The sequence below is a fragment of the Lipotes vexillifer genome, unplaced genomic scaffold (genome assembly GCF_000442215.2).
Source record: "Lipotes vexillifer unplaced genomic scaffold, Lipotes_vexillifer_v1.1 scaffold155, whole genome shotgun sequence".
NCBI lineage: Eukaryota > Metazoa > Chordata > Mammalia > Artiodactyla > Lipotidae > Lipotes > Lipotes vexillifer.
In genome coordinates this window covers 2,374,061-2,393,172 of record NW_006779813.1, presented here as the reverse complement: position 1 = coordinate 2,393,172, position 19,112 = coordinate 2,374,061, and the positions used below count along the sequence as shown (strand labels likewise).

General features: G+C 33.1%; 1 protein-coding gene across 5 annotated transcripts in view; it reads left to right on the top strand.

The window, feature by feature from the left end:
- The window catches only part of EYA4 (EYA transcriptional coactivator and phosphatase 4), a 262,482-nt gene that overhangs the window by 189,005 nt on the left and 54,365 nt on the right, over window positions 1-19,112 (top strand). For 2 of the 5 annotated variants that reach the window (XM_007452995.1, XM_007452993.1), the window contains exons 1-4: window positions 11,534-11,603; window positions 15,995-16,061; window positions 17,262-17,428; window positions 17,598-17,720. In XM_007452995.1, coding sequence (XP_007453057.1) covers window positions 17,326-17,428; window positions 17,598-17,720 — 226 coding nt within the window. In that variant the 5' untranslated portion in view covers window positions 11,534-11,603; window positions 15,995-16,061; window positions 17,262-17,325. Of the gene's footprint in view, window positions 1-2,869; window positions 2,995-11,527; window positions 11,604-15,994; window positions 16,062-17,261; window positions 17,429-17,576; window positions 17,721-19,112 lie in introns of those variants that run through there. The other 3 variants (XM_007452991.1, XM_007452992.1, XM_007452994.1) reach the window with 3 other exon arrangements.

Here is a 19,112-nt window from a genome sequence, read left to right as displayed (position 1 = left end):
TTTCCCTTTCTTGCTTTCTAATAATATTCCACAGGTTACTTTTACTTTATTCAATATTTTCCCCAATATTTTGTCTGTCTGCTTCAGTTTGGATAACTTCTACTGGCCCAGTTTCAGATTTACTGATTTTTTTTTTTGTTTTTTTTTTGCAGCTCCTTGAAGTCCATCCAAAGACTATTTTTTTATTTAATATAATATTCATTCTAGAACTTTCATTTGGCTCTTTTTTGCAGTTTTCATTTTTTTCTATATGCGATATTTAGATGTAATATATACACGTTATATTCATAATTATACATACATATAAAATATATATGGCACATATGTATATATGCCATATATGTATATATCTATATACGTGGCACATTTATATGTTTATACCTTGTGTACGTATCTTTTCCTATAAATTATTTCACATATACACAATAGTTTTTTAAATCCTTGTCTGCTAATTCCAAATCCTGAGTCATCTACAGGTCTGCTTCTATTTACTGTGTTTTCTCTCTACTATGGGTCGTATATCCCTGCTTCTTGTTATGACTCAAGATGTCATTCTGAACATTATGTACAAAATAATTTATAGTATTCTGAAAATCATGTATTTATAGTTTTCTGAAGATTATGTACAGAAACTCAGTAGAGACTGAAGCATGGTATTTGTTTTGTTTTGTTTCCCAAAATGTCTAAGTCGTTTGTTCTGGCTGGCTGTGAAAACAAGGGTCTGAGCATTCAGATTCCTTTTGGAGTTGAGTTGAGCTGGAGCGGGACTGTGAATAACCCAACTTCCAACCTCCTGAACAGCCACTGTTTTGGTAGTTCAGTGTTTGAACTAGAAAGTCATTGACTGATGTTTCAGATATTTTTGGTTCATGTTTTTATTTATTATTGGCAAGGCCCTTGTACCTGTAACTTTGGTAAATTCACCAATTAGTTCTCGTAGGGTTTTTCTTAATGGATTTCTCAGAATTTTTTACATAAACAATTATGTTACCTGTGAATTAACAGGTTTTTTTTTAATACAGCAGGTCCTTATTAGTTATCTATTTTATTGAATTAACAATTTTTCTTTCTAAGCTTTACCCCTTTTACTTATTCATTTTTGTTTTCTCCCACTGACTAAGAGTGCCAATAAAATGTTGTATTGAAGTGGGAAAAAGAGATACTCTTGCCTTAGTTCTGATCTTTCTTTAATGAGAAATCATTCAATATTTCATCATGAAATAAGATGTAGATTTTTCAAGAATGGTCTTTATCATATGGGAGGCAAATGCTTCTTTTTCTAGTTTTCTGAGAGTTGTATCATGAATGGATAATGAATATTGTCAAATGCATTTTACACCCATTGAAAGTATATTCTGTTAATATATTGAATTACATTTATTGAATTTTAAGTGTTAACTCAACTTGAATTCTTGGAATAAAACACACCTGGTCATCATATATTACCCTTTTCAATGCTGGATTTTATTTGATAATAGTTTTTGAAATATTGTTTCATCTATGTTCATGAGAAATATAAATCCATAATTTATTTTTCTTGGAATTGCCTTTGGCAGACTTTGGATCAGGGTAATTCTGGTCTCTTACAGTGGAGTGAAAAGTGTTACCTCCTATTTTTTTCTAAAAGAATTTATAAAAGATGGCTGTTATTTTTCCTTAAATGTTTGCTAGCATTCACTAATGTGACCATACGGCCATGGAGTTTTTTTTTTAATGTTTAATTATGAACTCAATTTCTTTAATTGGTATAGGACAGTTTTTAAAAGTTGTTATAAGTTTTTACAGTTTGTGTCTTTCAAGAAAGTCTGATCTTATCTAAATTATTGAATTATTTGGCATAATATTGTTCATTATATTCTCTTATTATCCTTTTTAATATCTTCAGTATCCCTAATGATCATCTTCTGGATTTGTAAATTGTCTCTGTTGTTCATAGATTTTCTATTTCAGTGATTTCTGCTTTTTATTGTTTCCTGTCTTTTACTTACTTTGGGTTCAGTTGCCTTTCTGTCACTGGTTTCTTAAGGTAGAAACTTAGATCACAGATTCTAAACCCTTCTTTTCTTATGTAACCATTTAAAGATATAAATTTCTCACTAACCACTGCTTTATTTGCATATGACCAATTTTGATTTGATTTTTCCTAAGATTTTATTTTTTAGGGTAGTTTAACACTTACAGCAAAGTTGAACAGTAGGTACAGAGATTTTCCATCTACCCCCTGCCCTGCACATGCATAACCTCCCCTATTATCAGCATCACTCACCGGAATGCTGCATTTGTTACCAAGGATGAACCTACACTGAAAGTACATAGTTTACCTTAGTGTTAACTCTTGGTGCTGTACATTCTGTGAGTTTGCATGATGTATAATGACATACATCTTTCATTACAATATCATACAGAGTATTTTCACTGTCCTAAAAATTCTCTGTGCTCTGCCTATTCATCTCCACCCCAATCCCACCCCTGGCAACTATTCTTTGTGCTGTTGTTGTTTACTTTTATCCTATATCATAAATTATACAGTTCACTGTCTTTCGTGAATTAAGAGAAAAATAAGATAATCTTTTGTATTTACCTACAAATTTACCTTTCTGTCACTCTTCATTCCTTCCTGTAGATCTGAGTTTTTGTATGGTTATTATAACAAACAAATAAGGAAGCTTAACTATCATGGAAGCTTTACTTATTTATTAATTTTTAATGGACCGTCACGTTCACCTGATTAACCAGAAAGTCTTAGCCATGGGTTTCAATTCCTGTTATTGTGAGATCACCTGCATGTTCAGTAGAGTGATATACAGAGTTTATTAAGAAAGCATTGCTGAAATTTCAACTTTTTCTCTGTTGCTTCCTGCTCCAACAGGTCTATGGAAATGCAGGACCTAGCAAGTCCTCATCCTCTTGTTGGAGGTGGCGATACTCCTGGTAGCTCCAAACTGGAGAAGGCTAATCTCAGCAGCACATCGGTCACCACAAATGGGACAGGAGGTAAGTGTACAACCCTGAAGACACCCAGAATCACATTTCAAACTTTGTTGTGGCTTTACATGTTAGGGATCTGCTAGTAAATTAATATTATATCTCATAATCAATAACATCTTAGCATTATACTCAAGTAATATATAGTTAATGGATTATTTATTGTTCTGTTGATTTTCTTGAAATTTTTGCTCCTCCTCTATAGCTGGAAACATTCAGAAAGGATAGACAGCCCCGAGCAACATTTTGAAGGCCTTTAGCAAGGCTTCCTTTTTGTATTTGCCCGTGTACATATTTTTCAAAATGTAAAAAATGTGGCCAAAGGATTTACTCTCTGATCTTACTCGACAATAACAAAAATAGAAAACGGAAAAGAAATTCTATTAGTTTTTGGTTTTATTTTGAATTTTAAGAGAAAGGCTTCTCCAAAATTTTTCTTAAAAATGGTTTTTCTTAAAAATGGTTTTGGGAATAGAAAAATGTCCATATCTGCTGCATTTTCTTATCAAAGAGAGAAATACCTAACATGTATTTAAAATAGGAACTGAATATTTTTCTAGATACCTTTTCATATGATTAACTCATAATTATGCCATAACATATGGCAACAATAATAACTATTTCAAATATTTCACCCTATTGTTTTTATAAAATGCATTCAACCTGTCAGAAAATACGATCTGATTTTTGCATCAGAATATGTATACGTAGAAAGCCTATAGATATATATGTACATATATACACACATATAAGCTGCATTTTAAATTACTCACAATTATTTTGAAGTTTTGTAGATTTAGTTGTTTTCATCAAGTGAAAAATTACTTGAAAATTGCTGTAATTTGTAAACTATTCATATTATTAGATATCAGCATTTGCCACATCATATTTTCTTTTAAATTTTCAGTAAATATTTATTAAATTGATACACCTCTTTCCACTTATTTTAGAGTAACTGAAATCTAAAATTTTCTTTGTAAAGTTGTGTGGATTGCAACTTGCCTGTATTTAATAATGTTTTACATAAAACCCTTTGTAAATTAACATTTTCCTTGTTTATAGTGTTTGTCTCTAAACATGCATCTATAATTTTGGCTAATTAATTGTAGGATTGCAAATTTATAAGATTGTTTAGTGATAACTTGTGGAGTAAGAACATTTATATTTAAACCTTAACTTGGGTGTAAATAATAAGATTTAAAAAAAAAAGGAAACATGCGCTCTGAAATCAGACTTTGAAGGTCACTAATCACCATGTATGTATATTTAACTGAACTAAAACATACCTGATAAACTAAAATGTAAAAGTCATACCATGCAGTTATAATTTTGGCAAAAGGGTCAGAAACCAGTACAAGCACTGAAGACTATTCTCGTACACTGAGCAGGCATTCAGACAATGAACCCTTATGCTGTTCCTGTTCTCAGGGGACAACATGACTGTTTTAAACACTGCAGACTGGTTGCTGAGTTGCAATACCCCCTCCTCTGCAACAAGTATGAGAGATGATGGTACACTGCATGTGTTTGGGTGTGTGGATTTGCCCTCTGGTTTGCTTTCTGTTGCTATTTCTGTTTGCACTCTCTTTTCTGTGTTCAGTACTTGTTATTAAAAAAAAAAAAGGAGACATGAACACACCTTTTAGTTGTTTATTGATAACAGTTGGCTATGTTTTTCTTATCAACTAGTATTCTAATCTTAGGTCAGTAGTATTCTTTTCTTAGTTTTTTCATAATTTTGCACAAACGAGTGCATCTACTATTTTTCTATCAGTTTATTAAGTGATAATTCAACACAACTGTCATGTCAATGAGCAGTTGAAGCAGATTGCGCCTATGTACAAACTCAATCTCCATAGCCTATAGGCTTTCATAAATTAAATTAAATTCATAACATGGCAAAATGATATTTCCTATTTTACAGACTTTAATAAATATTCCAATTAAAATACCTAAAGTAATATTAACATTTAAAAATCCATCATTTAAAAAATTACCAATGATGAAAGCTATACATTTAAAATTATAAATTAATATTAAATCTCTTAAAATGTTTTGAACTATATATATTAACTACATTCCTGTATTTATATATATATAATATAAATAAACTTTTTCCCAAACCAAAAGTTAATATGCTATCAAAATTTAAAAATTAAAACAAAACCACATAAAACTTCTGTAGAACCACCCAATTCTAGTATTAAAAAGAAGAGCTCACGACCTGTTAGAAATGTGCATTACAAGCAAGCAGTTAGAATAGGCACAGTTTGCCTGGACCTTGCTGTATGTAGATTAAATTAGAATATATGACCAGTGAATGAAAAGTACTCTATTATGCCCGTTATTTAAATTTTTATCGTTTTAGTTTCTTCTTTTTAACTCCACACTTAAAATATACTTTTCATACTTAAAAAATATGTTGCCAGAATTTAGTTCCTCTTAATTCTAACTCAAGGGTCTTTTCTTGCAAAGAACCAGACAGGAAATGTTTTAGGCTTTGTAGGCTATGCTGTCTCTCTCTGTCTCATCTATGCAGCTCTGTCACTGTAGCTCAGATGCAGCCATAGGCAATACATAAATGAATGAGAGTGGTCAGGTTCCAATAAAACTTGATTTATGGACCCTGAAATTTAAATTTCATATAATTATCACATGTCACAAAATATTCTAATTTTGATTTTTTTTTTAAACATTTAAGATGTAAAAAACATTCTTAGCTCACTGGCTGTTGTTCTATTCTGACATATTAATGTAACATAGGCAACTTTACAATAGTGAATATATACAATCAATATTTATTAATTTACATCTAATATCCAACAGAAAAATTTTTTTAAGTGTAAAACATCAAGTTTTCCTAGTTCTTAGTATAAATGTTTAAGAGTTGTGTGACCATGTGGGGAAAAAAAAGGACTTCTGTGTCAGGAAGACCATGGATCTGAAACCTGGCACTACATTTACTAGCTGTGTCATCTTGGAAAAGTTACTTAACCTCTCTGAGCTTTAATTCTTTTCTCCAAAAGAAGGATTATAATACTTTACTGGCAAAGTTTTGTTTTAAATCATATAATGTATGTAAATTTGAGGCAATATAAACCAATATAATTCCTTTTCCTTAATTAATAATTCAATAATAATTAGGCAACAGTATTTTGAGGAAAATGGAAACATGCAGTCAGTGTGTTAAAAAACTCTCCAATGTTTGGTCAGATAATAAATCTTTCTGCATTTAGAACATGTAAACTGGCCACAGAGGCAAACTTTTAGTAATAAAATGTTAAGTACACTTTGATTATTAAGGATATAGTCTCGGTGGCATAATGATATGAAATATTTAATGAATTTTAATGACTCTTTATGCCATGTGTTTATAACATAAGCTAAGCATTTGATGCACAATGTTTTCCATTGAGAGTAAACTGTTTTATTTATAATTCTGGGTTTCATTGATGGAATTTGATCACTTTATAAAATTATTATAATAAAACAAAAGACAAAAGCAAAAGCTAATTTAGTGGCTTTTCAAGATCTTTCCATTAACTTAGATTTTCAAAAAGATAATTTTGATAGTTTTAACTGATACGAATGAGTCAATAGCATCACCTTAATATCCTACCCTACTACCTTGGTGCTGTTTAAATATATTACATTACTCCTTAAAGTAATTTTTAAAGGGGTTCATCACCTTAATCCTAATTCTGCAATTACATCTGCAGATTTATATTAGAACCTAGATTTTCCTTTCAAATTTCTGTCACTTGTGAAATTGTTAAAATGAAGAACTGTCAATAAAAATATAATAAATATAATCATATCTTAGCATACAGATCAGTGGTCAACAAACTTTTTTTGTAAAAGGTCAGCTAGTAAATATTTTCAGCTTTGCAGGCCATATGGTCTCTGTTGTAACTATTCAGCTGTGCTTTCATTGCACAAATGGAGCCACAGACTATATTTAAACAAATGAGCTTGACCATATTCAAATAAAACTTGATCTATGAACACTGAAATTCGAATTTCGTAAAATTTTTAGGTCACAAAATTTTATTCTTCTTTGATACTTTTCAACTATTTAAAAATGTAAGAGTGGGCTTCCCTGGTGGCGCCGTGGTTGAGAGTCCGCCTGCCGATGCAGGGGACACGGGTTCGTGCCCCGGTCCAAGGAAGATCCCACGTGCTGCGGAGCGACTGGGCCTGTGAGCCATGGCCGCTGTGCCTGTGGGTCCGGAGCCTGTGCTCCGCAACGGGAGAGGCCACAACAGTGAGAGGCCCGTGTACCGCCAAAAAAAAAAAAAAAAAAAAAAAAAAGTAAGAGTCATTCTTAGCTCACGGGCTATACAAAAACAGGCCGCGGGGTAGACTTGGCACTTGAGGTGTAGTTTGCCAACCCAAATATAGATTCATGTATTAGATTTATTGGAAGTGCTTAGGATAGGGTCTAAATGTGAATTTTCACCTTCTAACTTAAAATGTATCAGGTTCCTATTATATGCCAGGTTCTGTGCTAGGAAATGGGAACCCAATGACCTGTAGAACATGATACTAGCCATCAAGGGACCAGAAGTCTAGCAGAGGGAAACAGCAAAGAAAATAATGAGTGAATAATGTGTTCAAGGTGGGTGCCCAGCAGAGGGAGGGAGTATTTGATTCTACATGGAGATTAAGAAAATACTTCAAAGAGAAGATTTGGGGGAACCAAGATCAGACATTCTGATTGGGTTTATGGTGTTTTCTATATTTGAAATCTGTAGAGCATAGAAAAGAATTTCCCAGAGTTTTTAATATATAGATGATTGATTCACATGGGATGAATTTGTTTCTGAGTATTATGTGTCTGTGCAGTGGAACCAGCTACTACTGTGGCTCTGCTCTTTTTAGATTTTCTTTCTGGAATGAAAGCCATAAATTGGAAGCAACATCAAATTATTTTACAAAACTAAATACTTCATGGATATTTAGAAATGAAAGACACTTGGTGCTCATAGGTTTTTGAGTGAAAAAATTGATTTAGAAAAACATAAATCCTAAAACTAGTAGGCAATACCTCTTTCCTCCCCTGCAGTGTTGTAAATTGTATCCTTCCTGATCTAACTCCTGAAATTCTTTGTAGAACCTAAGTTGTCAGAGGTGGCTATGTGAGATTTTGTGGTTCAGGAAGGAGTATATTTGGAATTACATATATAGTCTTTTAAGTGGACACCAGTTTAAACACAGATCTCTGAAGATGAAATGTAAAATGTAAAGTACTTGGGTTACCTCTCTTTCAAGGGTTAATTAAGCCTAATGTGGCAAAAAATGAACATGAGCATTAAGTTATGATAATAACACAGACTTCCTCTAAAAATAATTAATATATATTAATGTTGTACTTGAGTTCTAAAGATAATCTGAGGGGACAAGATTAAATTTGCTTTGAAAATACTTGTATGAGGGTATGCAAAAAGGTTGGGATGTAAAGAGAGAAAATCAGTGATTTAGTAGCCATAGCTGACAATAATCTCATGCAATCTTGATTTAGTCCACAGAGATCAATTATTTTTGAAGGTTAAAAATAAAACCCAATCATGTCAATATAGTAAAATGACTTTGACCTTTTTTTTACTATTTGGCTTTATGAAAAACCTCTAAGTTGCAAGTGGATAACTAGAGTGGAGGGGGCCTGGCAATATAATTATTTCTTGAAGTAATGATTCTGTACAAAGTGCTATACGTACGTAGATTTTCCATCCCACCTTTTGGGAAATGAACTTTGAATCACTTATTTCTAGCATGTAGAAGAATAAAACCACAAAACTCTCTAACCTAAGAATTAAAAAATGATTGCGGCTTTTGAAATCAAAATGTTTACTTTGTAAGTTTGAATTTTGCTCATAAAGATGATGCTTTTCTTCTATAGAAGGTTATTCTTTCTATTTGATAGCATGAACTGTAATGATATTGGACACAGTCCTTAAAATAAATTAAAAGCCCTGTTTAACTTCTGTGTTAACTTAAGAAAAATAGAATACAGTAAAAAAAAAAAAATACATTTGAACATGACAGTGAATGTACACTCATAAACTTTTGGAATGAGTATTTTTATAAGTTTTAGAAAATAGACGCATAAAACTAGATTTGTTTCATTGATGAACATCTTTCCAATAGTGTCTTGCACACATTAAATGTGTGGAAACAAAAGCAAGACAAAAGAAAATGGAATACATTTCAAATATATTCAGACCTGTAGTGAAAACGCCTTCCATTTTTCAAACTTTATAATTGTCATAATGTTTACTTTATAGTCATTACCTGCTTTCGAAATATTGACATTTCTTTGTATTTTAACATCTTTTTAATAAATCAGCTAATCATATAAAGAATGCCCATTTCACTTCTCTAAGTTTTCTGTTCCTGAAAAAAACTTATTATTACTTAATATTACTTTCTTTCTCTATAAAAATCAAGTCAAAATAACTTTGCATCTTACTCAAGAGATGTTTGCTGATGCTGCCCTCCTGTGAACATAAATTATTTTCTGTAGCAGCATGATTAATTTTCCCCCTTTTCCCTATTATTCAACTCTTACCCACATATGAAAAATAAGTTTGGATTAATGTGTAATGTTTTCCCCAAAATGTTAGCATCCATTTAACTATTACTTTTAAATCCATGTGTTTTAGTCCACTGAACACATCTTGATGTGTATGCTTCTCTTTATATACTTTCTAGTGATGCCTCTTCTCAGCTAAATGAGCCTCCTTTGTCTTTGACTAAAAGCAGACCTTTAAAATTTTAATGAGGGATGATTCCAGGATAATGAATGCAACCACAAACTCTCTCTCTGGCTTTTCTTCCTTCTCCTTTTGACCACCTGAAACTTTCAAACTGAGGAGATTATAATCAACACCAATACTAAGTTTTTGAAATCAAACCTCAAAGTTGGGATCCAAAGTAACAGAACTAAACCTCCTGTCTAGCTTGGTTAGTTTTTTAGATATGCTTCTTCCCCTGTCCCCATTTCACAAGTGAAATATATATAACCATTAGTATTAATACATCTATTTAAAAAATATTGTTATAGATTTAGACATGTTTAAATAGGAATTTAGCCATGATTAGAATTTGGAAGTCTCTTATCTTAGTTTTGCTGGAGGCTTTGGACGATTCCTTTTTGTCATATGTCAGAAGTCAGATGGGGACATTGCATCATAGAGAGTAGCTTTTACACCTTTCTAAACCCTACTCTGGATCATCTCTATACAGATGAAAGGGATTCTTGGTTAGTTAGTGCTGCCTGTGAGGCAGTGTGGTTTAGAGTTTGGATTCTTTCCAACCTTTACAGTTCGACTCTGAATCTTCCAGCAAATCTTCATGACATAGTTAAATCCCGGATGCTAAATTAACCCCAGAGCTCACTGAGGGAGGGTCCAGCCAATTCTCTTCATGTGGAAAGGGAACATAATCATTACTGCATGTTTTTCCATTATTAATTGCTTTTCTAACAGAGTAACGTCGCTGACTTGCTTGCTTGGTGGGTACGCTCTGAGCCCACTATTCTTTTGGCCATATTTGTCCATGGTTGGCTAGTCTTCAGCTTTCTTCTTTATAGTTTTCTGCTTGCTTCTGAGGTTTTGAACTGTGTCATTCCATTTATGACCAGGAAACATAAGAGGTGTTAAGCAGAAAATAATTTAGTTTATTCCCTTGCTGCTGTGATACATGGAGCTCTGGCCACAAAGGGAAAATATGGTGTGACAAAATGGGTAGAGGCTTTTTCACTGCCCCTGCCAAACTCGTTGCATCTAATAATGACAGTGATGTATACCTCAGTGGCTACATCATTGCCAAGTGAGGATTTTGCCAAAATATACCACCTTAAAGGAGAAATAATATATGAAAGGGTTTTCAAAAGATACAATTACTGTTGTAGAAACCATCTCTTATTCTATGCTTATGTCTATAATGTATTAAAAATTGTTATACCATTAGAATAAAAAGCCCAACACCTTATGGCTCTTTTGGCTTTTGTAGAGCAGAGATTTACTGAGTGCTTCATTTTTCAACCACCATATGAATACACCCCTGGTTTCTGTATTTGCATATGCCTCATTGTATTCTTAAGCAATCTTTTTTTTAATGTCATCTTGAGAAGAATAAAATATAAGCAGTAAATCTCTTTGTTACGATTTGGATTAAATGTGCTAAAGACCGACTGACGATTCCTTTCTTCTGCCTTTTGACTGTAATACCAGAGTGTGCTTAGGTGATTTAAAAATGCAAATACACGTACTGCTGTTTCACTGTGTAAGGTTGACTGCCTTTATAAGCCAGATTCGAGAAAACCAGCTTAGGCAGAAGATTTTTAGATTAAATCCTCTATAAATGCATGTCCATTTAGAAGCTAAATTAACAAAACTCTCCTCATCGACTTCCCAAGTTTTCTCTTGCATGCCTTGGTAGCTAGAAAAGCCACTAGTCGTACAGTCAGCATCTTTGATATAAAGTTAGAAATAAAACTCACATGTACTTATTCTTCTACGTAGTGTCTCTCCTTGCAGTCAAAACAGAGCCTTTGAACAGCAGTGAAACCACAACCACGACTGGAGATGGAGCGCTTGACACTTTTACTGGGTCAGGTAAAGCCTTAAGCTCGTGTGTTGTTCTGTACGCATTGGGGTCCACCTCATCCTCCTGGTGAATAAGCGAGAATTGGATTTTTATAAATTCAGCAATAAATTCACTTTTTGGAAAACTCATTGTCATAAAATTATGCTTTTTTTAGAAATGATGTTTAGAATAGTTTTGCTGAACCTGCAGTTGACAGCAAAGCAATCCCCCGACTTTCCTATTAGAAATAAGCAGAACTTCTTTCATAATTATTTTATACAGTGCTTAATTTAATTATTAGGTTGTAATTGTTAACTTTGTTCCTTCAACTTACCCATTTAAATGACATAAAAACTGCCTTCTCTCCAACATTCGAGATGTAAAACTATCCATTTGATTCTTTCTAAATAACCTTGTTTCCTCTCTGGGTTTTAAAAAAAAAACCTTCCTGTGTAAGCAGCTGAGTGACAGGTATTAAAGGTTAATGGGCTGCAGGAGAGCACATGCTGGTCGCATTAGAACCCAGCCTCTGAGAGCACGACTTTCGCTCAAATGCTTCAAAGAGAACAATAGCGTGTCTTTAAACATCAATCCTCTTTAAATATAAATACCTGATAACTCCCAGGTGGGCGAAAGGACAGGCAATAAGTTGACTTAAAGATTTTTTTTCGTTACTATGTTTCGTTCGGTTGATTATCTGGTGAAAGGACGTTTTTTTTTTAACCTGAGGAGGAATTTGTATAGCAGAAAGATGAACATTAAACCTAGAAAAGTATTTGTGATAATTAAATCTTGGTTCTGTTATTCTACTCTAATATATTTTATACTTATTCATGTTCTCATATACAAGGATTTTGTGTGGGTATGCTTCTCATGTAAAAAGAGCTGAGGTAAATCCTTGACTATAATGTCATTATAGCATATATTTGATTTTTATAGATACAGATGATCCCGTTTCATTGGTTCACACTGATTGGAAGCAGCTGCCATGTATTCACTTAAATATTAGTACTCCAAACAGAAAGATATAATAATTTATACACTTTGTATAGAGAAGCATGTGTCCTAATTCACATCCTTTCTAGCAATTCTCTTGCCTCTTAGCAGATAAATAGGCACCAACTTACCCTAGCATTTATATTACTTACCATAACTGTTGTAAACTTTCTGCAAAGTAAATGCATATATGAACACAGTTTTTAAGGATAGGAATGAAATTAAGTGATTGCTGATATACTTAAATAGTACACTACAAGTCAATGAAAGCTGAATGAAAAAATTATGGGATGTTAGCTCCAGAAGGAATTTCAGAGATCTGTGATGATCCGTTTTATAGGCAAGAATATGGAGGCACAGAGAAGTTAACGGTGGTTAAGGCCATACAGTCAAGGCCTCACAGGTGGTCACTGGTATTAATGATTCTAGAATGATGTCCTGGTCAGTCCAACAGTCTTTTCTTTAATACCCCACTGGAAAATATAAAGATGGAAAAAGAAACAGGTGTGAACTGTCAAGCTGTCTGGAATTTACTCATATTATATTTACAAATAGTTTCCCAGTTTTCTTTTAAGAATTATCTAGGGCTGTGCTGTCCAGAAAAGAAGCCACTGGCCATATGTGGCTATTTAAGTCTAAATAAAATACTATTTGGTAAAGCAAAAATTTTTTATCTAGTCACATTAATTACATTTTAAGTGTTTAATAGTTGTATGTGGGGTTTTTTAGTGGCTACCATAATGGACGACTCAGATATAGAACATTTCCAACGCCATGGACCAAGTTCAATTAGAGTGCTTTAGGTCAGGGATTCTCAACAGCACCACTATTAAAAACTTGGCTAATTTTTTATTGTGGGAGAGCTGTCCTCTGCACTGTAAGGTGTTTAAGCAGCATCCCTGGCATCTATTCCAAGTTAACAGTAGCTTTCCTCAGTTGTGACAACCAAAGATGTCTTCTAGCATTTTAAATGTTCCCTGGCAGGCAAAATTTCCACCCATGCCCCAACTTCATCTCCCACCTCTCATCCCATTGAGAGTCATTAATCTAAGGTGTTACAGTAATACGGGTAAAACCTTAAAATTGCTTGACACCACCCTATGAGAATCTGATAATATTCATTAAAAATGTGTTTTAATTAATTTTCAGGACATTTTGAAGACAAGCACTTTTGCTAACTTTTGTATGCAGAAATGATGGAGTATAATGAGTTGAGTGCTTTGCATACATCTCTTGATTAATTAAATGACAAGGGGGAATAAAAGGAAGGACTCCTAAATTTGTACATGGGATTCCAGAAATCATACTGGAAAGATTAGGCTGCTCTGTGTAGGAACAGTCTTTACTTTGATCAGCATAATCTCAGCTCACTTTAATCCAATTTTGTTGTTGTTTTCAATTATCTGCAGATTTATTAGTTAGAATAAAATATATACAGCTTCGTTAAGAAGCATAAACTTTCTAAGTTTTATGTAAACATAGTTTTCTGAGTCAAAGGTTTTGTTTTCTACCTAGAAAATGAACATATAGACATTAATATGAAATTTTAAAAGTTGAGCCTTTATACTGTTGTGGGTACATTATTCTAATGGTATCTAGATTCATTCATTAGAGGGAAGAAGCATCCTATATATTCAGATTTGTGTTCATATATGTGAGGCTTTTTTTCTGAAATAATTTTGTTCTTTGGCTAATTCAATAAAAGCTGCATGTTTCTTTTTATTATTTGATGTTTCTTTAGAAAAGCCTTGTGTTTCACAGTCTTGAGAATAACTGATTAGTATAGTCTGAGTCTTGAGTGTACCACAATGAAGTTTTATAAATGAAACAAAAAATGTGGAATTGAGCCTTACTTAAGTATATTTCTGCTAAATAGAGTATAATTATTGTGAATCAATGAATCAGACTGAATTTCCTGTGCAGTACACTGTTGCTATTATGTAGCCCATAGTGTGAGAGAAAAGGCCTGTTCTCATTGAATTGATTTGAAAGTTTTAAACATTCTTTATGTTTTTAATAAATAAGTAGAAAATTAATGGTTCAGTGGTTCATGTGTTTTCAAATATACATAGCAAATTCACTTAAATTTGGTTGCTGAAAATATTTAGAACATAACACCTCTAATCATATTCAGTGATTGTCAAAATTGATTCATAATATTCTTGAAAATATACTCTCTGCATTATTGCTATGAAAGCTATAATATACTCTCCGTACTCAGAGCTTACAGTCTAAATAGCATTTTAAATACATTAAATTCTATGTGTTTATGAAGCAATAGATCACAAGGGTACTTAATAGCATTTGGATATAGAAATATATCATGTTTCATAAAATAGTTAGCAACCTAAGCCTATTTGTCACTTTTACAATTCTAAAAGTTTAGCTCCAGAATTATTATGAACAACTTAGAAAAGACATAGTACTTTGAAGTATAACTATGATTGATTAGACTAAACTAATTCCAGCACTGCATTGTATACTACTTTAATCTTTTTGAAAAGTGAATGAACAGCAGATGGCCTAATAAAGACACTCTGTGTGCTTGCCCAGTATGGATTGGCTCTGAAGGGACTGCCTTAACACTTTAGGGTCCATATATTTGCAGTACATCTGTCTTAGTCAAGGCAGATGGTTAAAGGAAAGAGAAACTTCCAAACTTTTGGATACATTCCAGTTTGGGACTGCATGTTTGGCTGAAATGTTAATAGGACCTGATTTTCACCTTTAAGTTCTTCTCAAAAAAGTACAATCTCTGATAGTTCAAAATATATTTATAAAATGATTGCTGCTGCTTCTTGCAGTTAGGTGTTTTTTTTTTAATGTTGCATTATCACCCATGCTTTCTGTGTATATTCCAATTATTATTAGAATTATTTGGACCCTGCATTTTTAACTACTCATTGGATTGGCAAAATGAAAGGAAAGAGAAAACGATATCATTTTACAACTTGAAAATGAAGGTTGAAGCATCATATTTTTCTTAATTTTTATTATATTTCTAATAGAATAATACACAGGAAGAACAATATATTTGGAATTTAAAACATAAAGTCTGCCAATTAAAAAATTTACCTTTATATCATGAAAGCTTAATTACCTATAGTCAAGGATATCTATTCATAGCATATTAATACGTAAGAGCATGCTACGGATTTAAGAAAATGGAGGAATGATGAAGGGGAATGATTTGTGAAAAAAGTTCGTGTCATGCTCCTAGCACATACGTGAAACAGTTTAATTAGAAGAAAATGTTTAGGTATCTGTTTCTGTCTAGAAAATGAATGAATTTTCTGTTTAGAAAATGAATGAATTTTTTGAAACATATCTCTAACATAGTCATTTCTTGAAATAAGTTCTACACACTCCAGTGAAATATATTTATAAAGCAACCTTTTTTTGCACTGGTTTTTGTGTCTTACAGTAATAACAAGTAGTGGCTATAGCCCCAGATCAGCGCATCAATATTCCCCACAGCTGTATCCTTCCAAGTAAGTGGTCAGTAGTCTTTCAGATTTGTTAGAATGATTTTCCAGCATTATCTTGATTAATAATGTTTATACAATATAACAACTTTAAATCAGGATATATTTAGGTATATAAATGTTATAGATAGGCAGTTGAATTGATATATACTTGGATAGATTCATTGGATAGATTAGACATTAGGTAAATACCCTTCACAAGTCTAGGAATACCCTCACTTATATCTAGACAATTGCTTTAATTCTGGATATTTATATACTTTGAGGAAAGCATCAAGCTCAAACCGGAATACACAGATTTTTTAATGAAAATTCAAAAATGCTGACTAGTTTAAAGAAAATCTAAAAAGATTACATTTTATTCAAACATCAAACTTCATAATTTGTTCCATCATTACAATATTTTTATTGGATTTCAAGTTCTAATACACATTTTTGAAAAATATGCACTATTGCTTTTATGACTAATAGAGTCAACTTTCTGAGCACAGTGGTAGAAATTTCAAGTTTAACTACATTAGGTGTATCTGAATTTGGTTGCCATCAGCCAGATGTGTCAAGATTTTGGATTCCTGATCATGTACATTTAAAAGTTATTTTCCACAGCAGCTAGAGTGTTTATCCTTAAGTATAGGCTAGAGATTGGATATCCATTTTGGGAACATTCCATAAGATGTGGCATGATGAAGGGAATGGCATTCCATTTCTTTTCGGGAAGCTGCCTACTTTTTAATTTTTTTTAATTTTATTTATTTTTTAAGATTTCTGGTTCTCTGTAGAGAATTTTTGACAGGGCCTTTAATGACTTTTGTAGTCATTACATAGCATTGGGTCATGCATGGTAACAGGAAATATGCTCATGAGTGAACTAATTAACTGGCCTGGGCTTTACTTTCCTCATCTACATATCAGTTGGAATACTATTTCGAATGTAAGCAATATAGACCTGGAAGAGACTTTAGGTGTGATATCTAAACCGAAGTTTTCTTTTCACAGGTGAGGTGTAGACTTAGCGAGTTTAAATTATTTGTCCAAGGTAACTAGACTGGTTTGTAGCAGAGCCTGGGCTCCTGACATTCAGACTCTTGTCCTTTTCCATATTGTTAAAATGATATTATGGATAAAGAAGAGGATTACTTCCGGGCTATTATCAGGTTTCACTGAATCTAAGCTGTCTGAATTAATATGCAGTCTTTGTTGCCACAGTAATGCTATTTTTCTGATATTTAGGCCCTATCCACACATTCTTTCTACACCAGCAGCTCAAACAATGTCTGCCTATGCAGGCCAGACTCAGTATTCGGGGATGCAGCAGCCAGCCGTCTACACAGCGTACTCACAGACAGGACAGCCCTATAGCCTGCCCACTTACGGTATTTCACATCTTCTCTCTTCTTCTTTGGTTATAAGCACGTAATCCTGCTGGCTAGTAGTTGTATAGTCTAATATATTGATATGTCACAACTCAGAAGTAAGATCACTTTACTAATGAAATGGGTTGCACATGCGTTTTCCAAACAGATCTGGGCGTGATGTTACCAGGCATCAAGACAGAGGGCGGACTCTCACAAACTCAGTCGCCGTTACAGAGTGGGTGCCTCAGTTACAGCCCAGGGTTTTCTACCCCGCAGCCAGGCCAGACACCTTATTCTTACCAGATGCCAGGTAAGTACCACACCGGAAACATGTTATGTGAGAAAGAATTCTTTGAATGAGACTCCTTGGCTTCAGACTAGGAATATAAAGTCATGAGGACAGTTTTAAATCTTACCACTGCTCACACGACGTCATCAGAAAAGACAAATAACTAGGAAGAAACATGATGAAAAGAGTTCAGTATACATCAAGAAACATGACCCATATTTAAGTTTAAGTTGCATAAAATTGGCAGGAAACTAAGTCCAAGCAAAGCAACCTCCAGGCCAGTCGCCACACCAGTCACATGTTTGGCATCTATTTAAGTGATTTCAAAGATTCATCACAAAACCCAGTATTTTCTTGTCAGGATTCCTTACATACGTAAGGAATGCTTTTTTGATTAAATTTAAAATTGAATTAACACTTCTCTAAGTCCCATTTATTGTTGAATAATTGAAGACTTTTTTGTTCATTTCTAAAATACCTCTCCCCTGTTAATACTATATTTCTTGAATAGGAATATTTAGATAATTTGTACCTCCACCTTAAAATTTTTTCTCCATGTACAATCATTATTTAATTTTTCTTTTTGTCTCCAATTAAAAATTACTTTTTAACATTGTGTAGTAGTTGCAGAAAATATTTTAGTGACATACTAAAAACATTAAAAGGTTATTTCCTATCTGTCATTTTTTCTATATGTTTAGTCATAGCTTGGGGGCTATATTAACATTATTTGAACCAACTAATATTGCCATTTTAGTTGACTGACTAAAATGAAATAATTACTTAGACCTTTTTGGCTGAAATGACAGGTCTCTTTTTTCCTTATAACGTTGGTAGATACATATATGCATACATGCCTCAACCACAATAAGCCACTGTGGGAAATGCCATAGAGACATATCCATTTATTCCCCAGAATACTTTCATATCGGATATTCCAGGCCATGTCAGTTTGTGTCGATTACCTAATACTATTGCTATTCAAGACACATTGATAAAACAAGTAATCAGCTGCCTCAATAGTCTTTTATTTTATTCCTTAACAAGTACATTCCATGAGAACATTTTTTTTTAATCTGTAAATTGATAGTTCACTTGTTTTTGCTCTAATTTTAAAAATAATTAAATAACTTTCAGACCTTGTCGTAAAATTTTAGAAGGTCATCAAACCTTAGATGATTGCAGTATAAGCAGTTCTGCCTTGGGTCTGAGCCCTAGCTCACAGCTTTTTTTGTTCTAAAGAAAGGACATAGAGGAACAGAAAGATGGGGAGCTGGAAGCATGAACTCTAAATGGATTCCATGTGTTTATTTCCTAAGCTAGCCCCAGCCAAATGTTTGAACTTGAGTAGTTTTTGTATGTATATGCAGTTGATATGACCACTGGAAAGTTCCAGTAGTTTCCTGGAAGTAG